General features: G+C 43.1%; 1 protein-coding gene across 8 annotated transcripts in view; it reads right to left on the bottom strand.

Moving 5' to 3' along the window:
- The window catches only part of WDR64 (WD repeat domain 64), a 118,163-nt gene that overhangs the window by 81,429 nt on the left and 23,240 nt on the right, over window positions 1–13,494 (bottom strand). For all 8 annotated transcript variants that reach the window (XR_003088175.3, XR_003088174.3, XR_003088176.3 and 5 more), the window contains exons 6-7: window positions 4,911–5,021; window positions 883–1,097 (exon numbers count right to left, since the gene is read on the bottom strand). Coding sequence is in view for 5 of the 8 variants with exons in the window: in XM_025181852.3 (XP_025037637.3) it covers window positions 883–1,097; window positions 4,911–5,021 (326 nt within the window). In the remaining 3 variants the exon portion in view is untranslated. The remainder of the gene's footprint in view (window positions 1–882; window positions 1,098–4,910; window positions 5,022–13,494) is intronic.

The raw sequence follows: 13,494 nt of genomic DNA, 5'->3' as shown, positions 1-13,494 counted from the left end.
TAAGACCGGGGTCCCCAACACGGTGCCCACGGGTGCCATGGCGCCCGTGGGGGCATTTCAATGTGCCCGCCAGGTGATCGGGGCTGGCCTGGCTCCGGGCACATGGCGCACGGGCGCTTGCGGGGGGAGCGCGCTTGGCGGGGGGAGCGCCGGGCGCGCGGCACTCGGCGGGGGCGGGTGCCGGCCCCGGGCACTCGGCGGGGGGAGCACCGGCCCCGGGCATGCGGCGGGGGGGAGCGCCGGCCCTGGGCGCGCGGCAAGGGAGGGGGCCGCCCCCGGGCGCGCTAGTGTCCCCGCCCCCTGGCGCCCGGCGGGCAAACGGCCACGCCCCCTGGCGCCCGACAACCTCAAAAGGTTGGGGACCACTGGTATAAGATATGTTGTGTATATTATAAGAATAGGGACTTCAAGGCTGCATTAAAAATGCACACAATGAACACATGCAAGTCATAGCAAGAGAGATGAGAAACCTTAGATCCACTAGTCCTGAAGCTGCAGGTACCTAATACTGGGCGTGACAACACATTTCTTACATCTGAGGACAGAAGAGTGTTTGTGGCACACAACTGAGCAGTTTTGATTCCATCTAATAGAGGACAATGGAGTTACACCAGGCTGAAACTCAACTAAAGAAGTGGTGAACTGGGCCTGTTGGTTCTTACTCTGTAGCTGTTCTGTGTGCAGCTCTCCCATGAAGAACACTGGAATTGCCTTCACACCGGAGCTAGAAAACCAGCTCATTGTTTTAAAAAGCTATTTTCATTGTTATGCTAGGCAAAGTACATTCTAAAATATTTTAAAAAGCATGGATCCTTGAGAAACAGAATTTAAGTATTTGATGAAAGCTTCTAAAGTGATAGTATTTTTCTACAAACAACTTACTTTTTGAATTTTCTGGAATCCAGGATCTGCAAATGTGAACTCTTTTTTTCTTTGGATTGCTTTAATCCAAAGTCATCACTGGTCACTGTAAAAAGGCTGACATGACCCCCATCGTCTCCCATTAGTAGGTCATCCTTAGCCTGTTGATCGCCTAAATTCACCGTACAAACACAGAGCAGACAATGTTCCATTGGTTTGATGATAAAGCAGTTATCCTGTGAAATACAGTTAAGAGTTTATTTGACACTGCACGAGTCCTACAGCAACTGAGCACAGTCTCCACGATGCTCATCCATTCATAACAACATCTAATTATTGTCTCAGAGTTTTCAAAATCTTGTCATACCAACTGTTTAAGGATACAATAGACTCATGAAGCTGGCAAATCAATGGGATTTTTGCTATGGACTTCAATGGAACCTGCATTTCAGTCAAAGCCACCAGCACCTGAGCATTAAAGATATTTTAGTGTGTTTGGAAATATGAATGATGAACATGTTGGGACAATTCACCATGCTAATTAGTATGTTAATATATTGTGAATAAGGATCTTTTTAACTTTTTTCTTTTTGCAGGACAAATGTGGACTAGTATATTATTAGAAGTCAAAAGACCGGGACCAGCACAAGTGGGAGACATGCTGAGAGCCTGTTAGATGGAGTGAGGAGAGGAAGTAAGTGTGAGGCAGGTTCTACAGAGAGATTTTGGATCCTCCAGATTCTATTGTTCATTGGCTTCATTGCCTCACTTCCTTTTATATTCAATAGAATATGTATTTGTCATGACTACCTTCTGTGAGTGTGAGAGACCAAAAGGCAACTCAGAGCCATCTTGTTGAAACAATATACAGCTTAGAACAGAACTACTTGCATCCACACAGACTATTGTGGGTTTCTTCACATCATAGCTTGAGAACTGATACTTTTGGGAAATTTTCTTTTACCTTTTTAAAGGCAATTTCTTGATTTGGCACCCACACTCAAGATATGTAGGACATTAATAATTCATTCAGTGGTTTTGTCACTATAGAGAGTGTGATTATGAAATGGACTTATGCACACAAATATGCATAACTCAAAGACACTTTGGAAAAATTACCTCATGTAACATATGAATCTTAATGTTAAATCCATTGGGTCTGTATATTTTATTATGGTGTATGTATCACTCTTTAAGTAAAGTTAGAGATATGGAGTATGGAATGGTTTATGGTTTTAAATATGCAGATAAAAGCCACAAATAGTGTTCCCAATGCTGAGGAGCCTCAATGTCTGGGCAATCATATGTAAATAGCCCCTTTTGTCCTTTAAGTCTCAGCAGCAGTTGGTCCTAGGAAGTCACGTGACCCCCAACTGGTAAGGACTGACCAGCTGTGATTTTTCCATGTAAGGGTGGAATGTAGACAGAATTTCTGCCCAAAGGTGGACTCTATAAAACAGTGGGAAGCTAGCAGTTTCTTTATCTTTGGCTGGCATAGCACTCCCAAGAAAGAGCCCCCAGGGAGAGGAACTTCCCTGGTTTGGAGGCATAGCTGGAATAAGAACAATTTTAGGGTGAGTTTGTACTAAGTTTGTACTGAGGTTTTAGTGTTAGAATTAGCTAAGCATTTTCTGTTACTTTAAATTTGAAATCTACTTTGCTCTGCCTTTTTTCCACTGACAACCTCTTAAATCCTACTGCTTGTATGTAATAAAATCACTTTTATTTACTATCAAGCCCAGTGTAAATAACTGTTACCTGAGGGAGCAATTAGTGTGTACATTCCCCCTTTCATTGTTAAAGGGGGCATAGCTAAATCATTCATTTGGGGTTCTGATTCCATTTAGGGAGTGGTTTCCTTGGAAGCTAGGCCCAGAACTACATTTTCCTTGGACCTGAAGAGTTTCAGTGTCTGTACTGCTTCTTGGGGGGGCAGGGGGATGTGATCTCAGCTCTGTGCCTTGGCTGGGGGAGACCAGCTAGCTGAGCTGGCCCAGCAGGACAGGGTAGTGAGAAGCCCCAGAGAGCAAGAAAGCTAGTGTCAGTGGCTTTGTCAGCATACCAGGAAGCACCCCCAAGAGGTCTTCTGTAACTGTACGCGATCACAGAGAAGTTTTGTAGATACTGACCAAGGTAACTTACATCATCAGTACATATCTGAGTTCTGATACCTTAGTTGGTGCATATATTTTTTGAACTTATTTTACTTTCTCAGAGCTAGGGTTGAATTAATCTTTGTTTATTGTCTGTCAAAAATTTGATGTGGGATAGGCAATAAACACAATTTTCCTTATTTAGTTTCAATCTAGACTGATTAATTAGGTTAGAACTTTGTTGACATTGTTATTGTGTTCTTCCAGCAAAGAACCATATATCAAAATATTGTTCATAATAACTATAGACTTTCCAACATGGGAGAACTGTTAATGAACACAAATGGAGTTACAGTTTTTATGAATAATAATGAAAGCTATTGATGTGTGATCCATTTATCACACACACACTGAATGTTAAGCTTTTGTCTTTGCAAGCTGTGTCTGTCATGAACTTGTCCACAGTTCACAATATCTCCAGAGCTAGTCAGAGTTGTGTCATAGAATCATAGAACACTAGAACTGGAAGGGACCTCGAGAGATCATAGACTCCAGGCTCCTACCCTCATGGCATGACCAAGCAGTCTAGACCGCCCCTGATAGATGTCAGATGACTTCAGCTCTAGGAGATGTTGAAGGTGACCATAAGTCCCTTCTGAGATGACTGTGATGTTTCTTCCTGAATCAATTTTAAAATCTATAAGCTTTCCATAAATATTCAATTTCACTATCCAAACTGGCTCTGTGTCATCACACATGCTAGATTCAGAAAAAAATGGCTCTCAGTTGTCCACTATACGAGTCAATTCCTTTATTGCTTTGATGAGGCAAACTGGAAAATGAACGTATTTTATGCATTTCTTACATGTTATACCTCCAGTGAATCACATAACTGTTTGGTTATGAATTTTTCCACATCTTATGCAAGCAGACCGAAAGGCTCTAAAGTGTGACTAGAATTTGGCCCTCTTAGGCTGGGAGTTTTAGGTTTTACAAGTTGCTTGTGCCTTTCGTTCTGCTGTTTGACCAGTTTCATGCTTTGCAGCTGCCAGATGACAGTTTTCAGCCAATGGATCCAGAACATTTATAAAACATTCAACACAGCCCGTTAGTTTTTTGATTATCTGGTAAAAACAATGTTTCTTCATAAGCCACATTTCTCTGGGGTATAAAATGTCCATCAAATATAGCCAGAACCCTTTGTGACTATCTTCTGGAAAGTCAAAGGATGTATCTTCCTGCCTCCCCATAGCATAAATAAAAGATCCCAGAACTTCTCCAGTCTCCTATAGAGCTTTGTTGCAATTAAAAAATCTTGCAAAATACTGCTTTAAGTCTGTCTATTGTGAAGATTTGTCAAAGCTTAAGGTCTCTGGGGGCACTGATGAATCGTATATCAATGAAATCCTGCAGCCTTTATTTTTTCTTCCGTTTGCAACTTTTGTTGCTATTCCGTCTGTGTGCAATTTTTGTTGTTCCTTTCTTTTGCTGGCAATCACTGCTGCTGTTTCCCTTCTGTTTCTTGTTCTCCCCTGGCATTATAATGTATATAATGTATTTCTTGTACATCGGTTATAGGGCTGCAGCTAGCAGGTCAGGTAGAGTTAGATATGGACTCACTACAGATCATGAGGAAGGGGATGGGCAGTGGAGAGGCTGATAAGAGTTGTAGTCCTTGCTTAGGAGATCCATCACACTACCAAGCTACTCCAACATAAGTCTTCCTTAAACTTCTTTTAAAGACTGTATGCTAGTCCCAAAGCCTCAAACACTCCACTTTTCCCAGAAGGAAGGACATTTTATTTTATTTTATTTACCAAATCTTCTGCAGAAACTTATTGTCACTCAAGAGAATTTAGCCTACTAGACAATTGCAACAGGGCTGTATGATGTGAGCAGAGAGGATTCCCTAGTGAGTTAAGTTTTCTTTAATATTTGCATTACTCAAAACAATACCTGGGAGCTGCCTTGTGATTTATAATCCCAGACGATAATAGTCCTTTCAGTTACAGCAACAACACGTTTGAGCTGAGTAAGATAATCACATCCACTAATCCAGGAACTATCCTGATGAAAGAAAAAGGATGGTTGAAAGATTTAGTTCATGTGCAGGGCTTCTAAGCAATAGGATAATACAAATAAAAATAATTGTACCTATTTTTTTAAAAGTTACTTGTAAATTTGATTAAATGAAAGGAAGACTTTACCATTTACTGTATAAACTTGTTCTAACCAAAGAGACTGTCAGTAGACACTGTGTAATGCAGTTTTGCCAATGCACTGTTCTTTGATCTGTTATTACAGTTCTGGGCTAGAAACTGTAGACTGTGCAGTGGTTGGTGATGAGGGTCAGTGACTACTATGGACTAGGTTAATAGGATCATTATTTTTAAAAATCGGAGAACAAATCCAGTGATGGTGAACTATGGGGCACACAAAGGGGTCACATTATAAGAGCAAAGGGCCACTTTGATCACTTTAGACTACATGCCTCTGGCGACAGAGGCATGTAGATGAGGCTACCAGGCATAGGAAAATAAAGTGGCGATTTAAATCATCGCCGCTTCATTTAAATTTACATGGCTGCCGCGCTGAGCCGATCAGCTGTTTGTCGGCTCAGCGCTGTAGTCTGGATGCCCAGGTGTTAACATCAAAGGCATTTGTCAACCACCCAGGTATGCCTCCTGGGATGAGGTTTACCTGGGTGGTCGACAAATGCCTTTGATGTCGACACCCGCGCGCCCAGACTACCGCGCTGAGCCGACAAATAGCTGATCGGCTCAGCGCGGCAGTCATGTAAATTTAAATGAATCGCCACTTCATTTTCCTATGCCTGGTAGCCTCATCTACATGCCTCTGTCGCTAGAGGCATGTAGTCTAGATGTAGCCTGAGATAAAGTAGTTTTCATGGAACAATTTCATAGCTATCTCACAGGCTTGGTTAGGAGAGTCCCACTGAATCATGGGAGAGCAACCCAACTGGCCAATGAAAGAGCTAGGACTAGAACCCAGAACTCATATATCCTGGATCCTATATCCAATACCCTAGATGGCTTATACATTAACAGGAAAAGAAAGGGTCTCCTCTATAGTTAGGTTTGTTATTCAATATTTATGGTACTAGGCCTGGACTGCTGTGACAAGGTAAAAGCAGTCAGATGCCTGTCAAGGCATGGACTGTCAGATGCCTGCTCAAGGCAAAGTATAAAAGGAAGGGGAAACTGAATCAAAGAAGAAATAAGAAGAAAATTTTGTCTTCTCCCCTCCTCTGGTTAGAGCTGGGAAACCCTCTGGGAATTACAGGTCAGTATTTTTCAATTGATTTCTTTTTGTGTTGCAATTGTTGTGTGGGCAAAGTCCCAAAGAAAAGGCCTTAAGAGATTAATGTCTGAAGCTTTATTCCCTCTCCCTGTTTAGTGAAAACACTGACTATCTTACAGTTGCATTTAAGCATGCCTAAGAAATATAAAAGAAAGAACAGGCTTGCCTACACCTAAAATGCTGCAGAGGTGCACCTACGTTGCTGTAGCACTTCAGTGAAGACATTACCTGTGCAAACAGGAGGGTTCTCCTGTTGGTGTAGGTAATCTATCTCCCTGAAAGGTAATAGTTAGGGCAACAGGAGAATTCCCATGATCTGAATAGATCCAACTAGGCATTACTGGATTACTTCTAAATCAATTCTCTCCCTCCAGTGAGAAAGTCTGGTCCTTTACACCTCTCAGTGATGCATAAAAGAGACAGCCTCCACTCAAAAGGGTGGCCCTGCAAGGGAAAAATTTGCTGTATGTGGCCTTGGCTCATCTCCCTTTGGAGGTGTGCTGGCCCATCACCTTTGGAGTGCTGTCACCAGAAGCTCTCTAGAAGGATAGGGGGCCACTGGCATCTGGACTGTGACCCTGCCTGAGCTCTGACTTAAAGCCCCTCTCCTGCTCAGCTTCTTGTGGTGGAGAGGAGCAATCTGTGGATGGGGCAGGGCCCCAGCAGCTGAGGTTGAGTGAGGGTGTGGCCTTGAGGGGGCCAGAGCCATGGTCCAGCCACTGCTGGTCCCACTTTCTATAGAGCTTCCAGAGCTTGAATATGCTTCCCCAAATGAAAGAATCATGTGCCATCTAAATGTACATCCTCTTGGGACCCTCAATCCTTACGTGATTTGACTTTCCTAACTCAATCATGGAATGGACCTCACCAACTTAATGAAGGGATAAGAAACCTGATGTTTCAGAAGATAAGTTACACCAGTCCACTGACAAGTGGAAGGAGAAATTTTATAGTACTAAAGACAAAAACAGCGGAGACAGAGATGTTTTCTCCTCCACACAGTTACATGTCCTTGCTGGGGATAATTAATTCTGGGGTAGAATTTTCAAAAACATAAGAGACTTAGGTGCACAAACTCCAAAATGAATGGGATGTGTGTTTCTAAAGCACTTGAATTAGAATGCCAAAAACTTTTGGCAATAAGAAGTCATCTCCTCCAGTAGCTAAAATATTTTACACGCCACTTTGAAATTCTGTCCCTGCCTCCCCTTTTTATAGAAAAACTGTAACATCTTTGGAGACACAGAAAAAGATAGTCAGACATTTATACATGTTGTTTATGCCACTGGCTCAAAAAGAGATATTTAGGCTGACACAAAATGGGAAGGTTATTTTTCCAGAGCATGAAGTTTTAGTTTTACCAGAGATTACTCATTCCAGTACCCAAAAGAAAAATATGTTTAGCTCTGGTTCCCATTCCCAGTGGCTACGTCTACATTGGCCCCTTCTTCGGAAGAGGCATGCTAATTTCTAACTTTGGAATAGGGAAATGCGCGGGGGATTTAAATATCCCCCGTGGGATTTAAATAAACATGGCCGCCGCTTTTTTTCCAGCTTGGGGAAAAGCCGGAAAAGAGCGTCCAGACTGGAACGATCCTCCGGAATAAAGCCCTATTCCGGAGGATCTCTTATTCCTACTTCAGGAATAGGAGATCCTCTGGAATAGGGCTTTATTCCGGAGGATCGCGCCAGTCTGGACGCTCTTTTCCGGCTTTTCCCCAAGCCGGAAAAAAAGCAGCGGCCATGTTTATTTAAATCCCGTGGGAGATATTTAAATCCCCCGCGCATTTCCCTATTCCAAAGTTAGAAATTAGCATGCCTCTTCCGAAGAAGGGGCCAGTGTAGACACAGCCAGCGTGTTCAAACAGATTTCAGATTCCTTTCCACCAGCTGATGTCAGGTAGCTCATGCAACAATTTTGTATTTATTTTACAATCACAAGCAGCTGTTGCATGTACCTTATGTAGAGTAGAATAAGAAATGAATAAATTGTGAGTGATTTGTATTCAGTGGAATTGAAAGAGGAATTGTTAGTACTATATCCTCTTAGATCTTATGTATTTATTTTTACTTCTGTTGAATGTAATCTTAGTTGTCTTTAGCATTCAGAGTTACACCATTTATTAAGAAAAAAGAAATGCAATGTTGTATGGGAATGTGTTTGACTTTCCTGTAGATTTTTGTGTTTTTAGGCAATGTGGAGTTTTTCTTTACATAGCATGTAATCTATGCACCCCTTGTCTGCCAGTAAGAGCAATAGCCAGAGGTTATGAATGTTTTCACTTTTATTAAATCACTCATTTTTTGAGGAGGACAGGATCTTTCAAAAAAGGGTTTTATTTTTGAAAGATTCCCATCTAAACTGCCATTTTCTTTCAAAAAAGCCCTGTTTCGAAAAAAAGCTACCATTATGCAAATGAAGCACGGGATATTTAAATCCCGGCTTCATTTGCAATATCGATGTGCCTAATTTACATCCCTTTACCGAAAAAGGGATGTAGTCTAGACACACCCTTAATTCCTCCTCTGCTGCCTGAGGAGGCAAATAAAACTCACTGCTTGAGCGTTGCTTAGAAAAGACCTTAAAAATAAGGGAGCTGTCTGTGTAGACACTAAAGTTACGTCTTTGCTGTAATAAAAGCCACAGCACCGAATCTCAGAGGATGCATCTACACTGCACCCTAAGCTCGAAATGAATTATGCAATTTGAGCTACACAAATTGTATAGCTTATTTCGAGTTAATTTTGAAATAACTTATTTTGTAATTTGGCTCTGTCTACACAGCATCAAATTTCAAAATCAACCACTATTCCGAAATGTCCCTTACTCCTTGTGGAATGAGATTTACAGAGACGTCAGAATAGTGAGCCTGTTATATTTCTAAATAACGGACTTGCTCAAAAGATTCAGAATAGCTATTTTGGGATACTGAAAGTATCCTGAAATAGCACTGCTGTGTAGATGTACCCAGTGTGTGCATCAGCAGACTCAGGGTTGTACTGTGGATATATAACAGCATAGACATTTGGGCTTGGACTGGAGGCCAGGCTCTGAGCACCCCCTCTCTTGTAGAGTCTCAGAGCCCCAACACCAGCCCAAGTGCAGACATCTACACTGCTATTTTATAGTCCAGGTACCTGAGATCTTCAAGTTCAAGTCAGCTGACCTGAACAAGTTGTACTATGCCAAGGATCTTTTACTGAGTATAGACATACCCTAAGCTTCTCAGGTAACAAGAAGGTTATGCCCAGCTAGAGCAGCTTACATTATAAATAAAAGACAGGACAGAGATGACAGTGATAACCAGATATTTTTTTCCTGACCAGCTCTTTGCTTTTCATATCCAGTCCTCTTTTTTTGTTGCATATGGAAGTATCCAGTCTCACCACTGAAAAAGGTTGAAAAGCATATGCTGGGTCTGAACAAAGGTCGAGTAATCTGACTGAAAAGGTAGTGCAGTTAGGCAAGAAGCAGAGGAAGGTGCTTCTGCACGTAAAAGGCAAAGAGAGTTGTCCCTCCTATAGTGATTTGTCACCCTGGATGAAACTAGCAGCTGTTAGCCATTTCAAATGCATTCTGAATCTAAGAGTATATGGCTGCAAAGTTGTTTGTCTGCCTCCCAGAGGGGGGAGGAAAGGCAAAGAATTAGTTTCAGATTTCACTGACTGCCTGAAAACTTTATACAGGTCCTTTGCTGTTGGATCAATACTAAAAGAGAGGCCCACTGAGCTGCTACTGTTGGCTGCAGCTCTTGGCTTAAAATGAGGCAAGTCAATGGCAGCCAGTTATGGTGGGGAGCTCAGCTCAGCTAAAACAATGGAGAAAGACTAATGACATGACTCTTAAGAGGCCACTTTGAGAAGGATGACAATTGGGAAGATGCTAGAGGAAGGGACTCCCTTGTGTTAACGGCCACATTTCAAGCATTGTGCAAGTTGTTCAGATCACATCAAGGCAACAAATCTCTGATGTTCTTAAGGTAGCCATGGTTTCAGCCTGGACAGTGGTGGGGTTTTTCCCAGAACTGTCTGTAACATACCATACCTAGGGCCACAAAGCATGATAAGACCAAAGGCCGGGCTTTCTTGGGTACAGTGCAATATGGGCAACAGTCTAGCCATTTTATGAGGTAAATCAAGATATTTATCAGAGTACCGAGCATCATTTACACAGTATTTACACTAACAAGGAGAAAGATACTTGCACAGCTAACAAATTTAAGATCCTTTTAAAAGAAGTAGGTTTGAAGGTTAAATGTGTGAGCGCAATATTTTGGAGGGGTGTATATGGGGAAATATGAAAGTTCAGGGGACAGATTAATACATAAGCCATATCTTTCACAAGAGGAGGAAGATTTAGAATTAAATGCCTTGTTTGAGCATGGGAGCAAGCAAGCAAGCAAACACAAACATTCATACAAACACACGTGTATACTTGAGTAAAAAATTGTTACACTGAAAGCTCATCAAGATTATTCCTAATGAACTATAATGATATTATATTGATATAGCATCTGTCACTCCTGAAGACTCCAATAAGTATCATAAGAACTAGTTTATATTTAAACATATATTCACACAAAACACCCTGTGTGCATCTGCAGGAACCATTTCATAACCCACTGCAATGCAACCAGCTCTGGGTGGGAGGAAGAAGACAGATAGGTAGAAAACTGGTGCACGGTTCCCATTATAATGGAGAAGAATATTGACCAAGGACACCAATCAAGAGTAAGTTTCTCCTTTAAGATAAATCATTACTGACTAAAAAACAATCAGAAACACTTAGTCATAACACACATCACCTGCTATTTGTGTAAACACTTGCACAGTGTTTCCCCAACTATGGGCCACGGCCCAGTACTGGTCCGTGGGAAAAAAATACCGGGCCTCAGCATGGCTACCAGGGTGTTCTGGGCTCCCAGAGTACCCGTGCAGCACTGGGTTCCCCAAACCCTGGGCCGGGCTAGGTGGAGGATGCAGCCGGATGTTCCGGGCTCCCAGCAGAGGCGGAGCGGGGGGAGGGGGGGGGCAGTTACCCCCGGGCACCATGCTAGGGGGGCGCCAGGCTAGACTGCAGGGGGGAGGTGTGAGGCGCTGGGCTCACCTGGGCTGCAGGAGGAGGGAGATGCCGGGAACCCGGCGCTGGACTCAAGGGGAGGGAGGGAGAGAGGGGCAGGTAAACAGCGCTGGGCTCAGCACGTCTGCGCAGTTTGGGGGGAGGTGTAGGGAAATGGAGCTCAGCTGGGCTGCAAGAGTGAAGAGGTGCAGGGTGCTGGGCTGCGGGAATGGGAAGGTGTGGGGTGCTGAGCTGGGCTGGATTGGGCTGCGGGGAAGAGGAGCGCTTCAGAGCTCAGTTGGCTGCAGGAGGAGGGAGATGCTGGGAACCTGGGGCTAGACTCAAGGGAGAGGGAGAGGGGCAAGAAATCAGAGCTGGGCTCAGCAGTTCTGCTGGGCTTGTGAGGAGGTGCAGGGAAACAAGCTGTGCTGTGGGGGAGACATGTAGGGAACCAGTGTGGGGCTCAATTGGGCTGAGGTAGATGGGGAAGGCATAGGGAACAGAAAGGCAGTTCAGCTGGGCTGTGAGGGGCTGCAGGGAACTGGTGCTGCACTCCCTTGGATTGTGGGGGATGGTTTTGGGGGAAGTGCAGGGAACCAGCGGGGGTGGGAAGCTCAGTTGGGTTGCAGAGGAGGGAGGTGCAAAGAAGCCTAGTTGTGAGGGGGGGAACCAGGAGCCCTGAAATGACCTTCTCTGGTCCAAAAAACCCCTCATCTGGGACCAGTCAGGTCCAGAGGGTGCCAGACCAGGGAGGTCCAACTCCTAACCAAGTCCCCTCCTTGCACCCTCCCTCCTAGCCAGACACCCTACCCCAATCTGTTCCTGCTCCTGCCTCCCGGAGTGCCCATGTGGCTCCAGAGCCCCCAAGCCCTGGGCTGGGCTGGGCAGAGGATGCAGCTGGGTGAAACAGTGAAAATTTATTCATTTTTTATTCTTTTTTTTATATGTGTTTATATTTTTGGGCTGCAAAAAACAGTACTGAAAAAAAAAACGGGTTCCAACTAAAGTAAAAAGTTTGGGAAATCCTGGTCTAGCCAGCTTTCTATCTATCTTACAGTCCATTTATCCAATCCATATTCCCTTAACGTGCTGGGAAGAATATTGTGGGTGACCATATCAAAAGCTTTGCTAAAGCTAGCACTGGGAGCTTTGGGAGGACAAGAAACAATGTATTTGCATATTCATCATTTGCTTAATGAATATGCAAATGAATGTTACCAGTCCTCCAAAAGCTCGTGAATGGATTTATTGGTTCCCATGTCAAAAAGTTTGGGAACCCCTGCACTAGCAGATTGCAAGTGTTGTTAAAACAATCTGAACTCCAACTATGTCACTTGTTGACATCAACTGTTATTTATATTCAGATTCATTTTTGTATAATACAATAGCAAGAATGGATACAAAGATGTGTTCTACATCAGTTTATGAAAAACTATCAGTCAAGAAAAAAATTCAACATGGAGAAATGCACCAGAACAAGTGAGCACTGAAAAGAGCAGTGTACAAACAATTTTTCTTTATTTATTTTTTACACATCTAAGTTGAGAATTCACATTTTAAAACAGCCTGTACCAAATTCATCTTTCATAACGCCACTGAACTTACTCCAGGGATTCATGAATATTAAGACAGAAAGGGATCATTATACTCTAAGTGGAAAGCCACAGGCAGGAGGGGAGAGGGGCATTCCTTCCATAAAATAGTCATGACCAACCTCATGGAGGGATCTGTAATAACAAAAGCATCAGCCCTGCCAGTAAAGAAAAACAGGAACACAGGGTGCCATGCACTTTGAAAAGTGATAACACCCCGAATGAAAACTCCTGACAAGAAACATAACACAGACTCAACATTATTAATATTAAAAGGCCTAGGATTTGCAAGTGCTCAGAAAAGAACAGTACTCAGCTCTGAAGAAGGCTCCAGCAAGTTGATAGATTCATTTTACATAACAAATTGTTAAAATGTGTTGAATCAGCTATTCTTTTGTGGCTATAGATCCAGTTCGATATTATGGGGAGAGTCCATCCAACTGGCAAAAAGGCATTATTTGACTGTTTTGGAAATGTAAAGGCAGCAAACAAGATTGCTGTAACGATTGTGACATTACTCCATCGGTCCAAGAGGAAGTTTTTCTGCTTTGGTTTTGTTGGCCCAGCA

Source organism: Pelodiscus sinensis, chromosome 3, assembly GCF_052426305.1.
Source record: "Pelodiscus sinensis isolate ZL-2025 chromosome 3, ASM5242630v1, whole genome shotgun sequence".
Lineage (NCBI taxonomy): Eukaryota > Metazoa > Chordata > Testudines > Trionychidae > Pelodiscus > Pelodiscus sinensis.
Note: the sequence above shows the minus strand (reverse complement) of the source record. Positions and strands in the feature narration are given on the sequence as shown.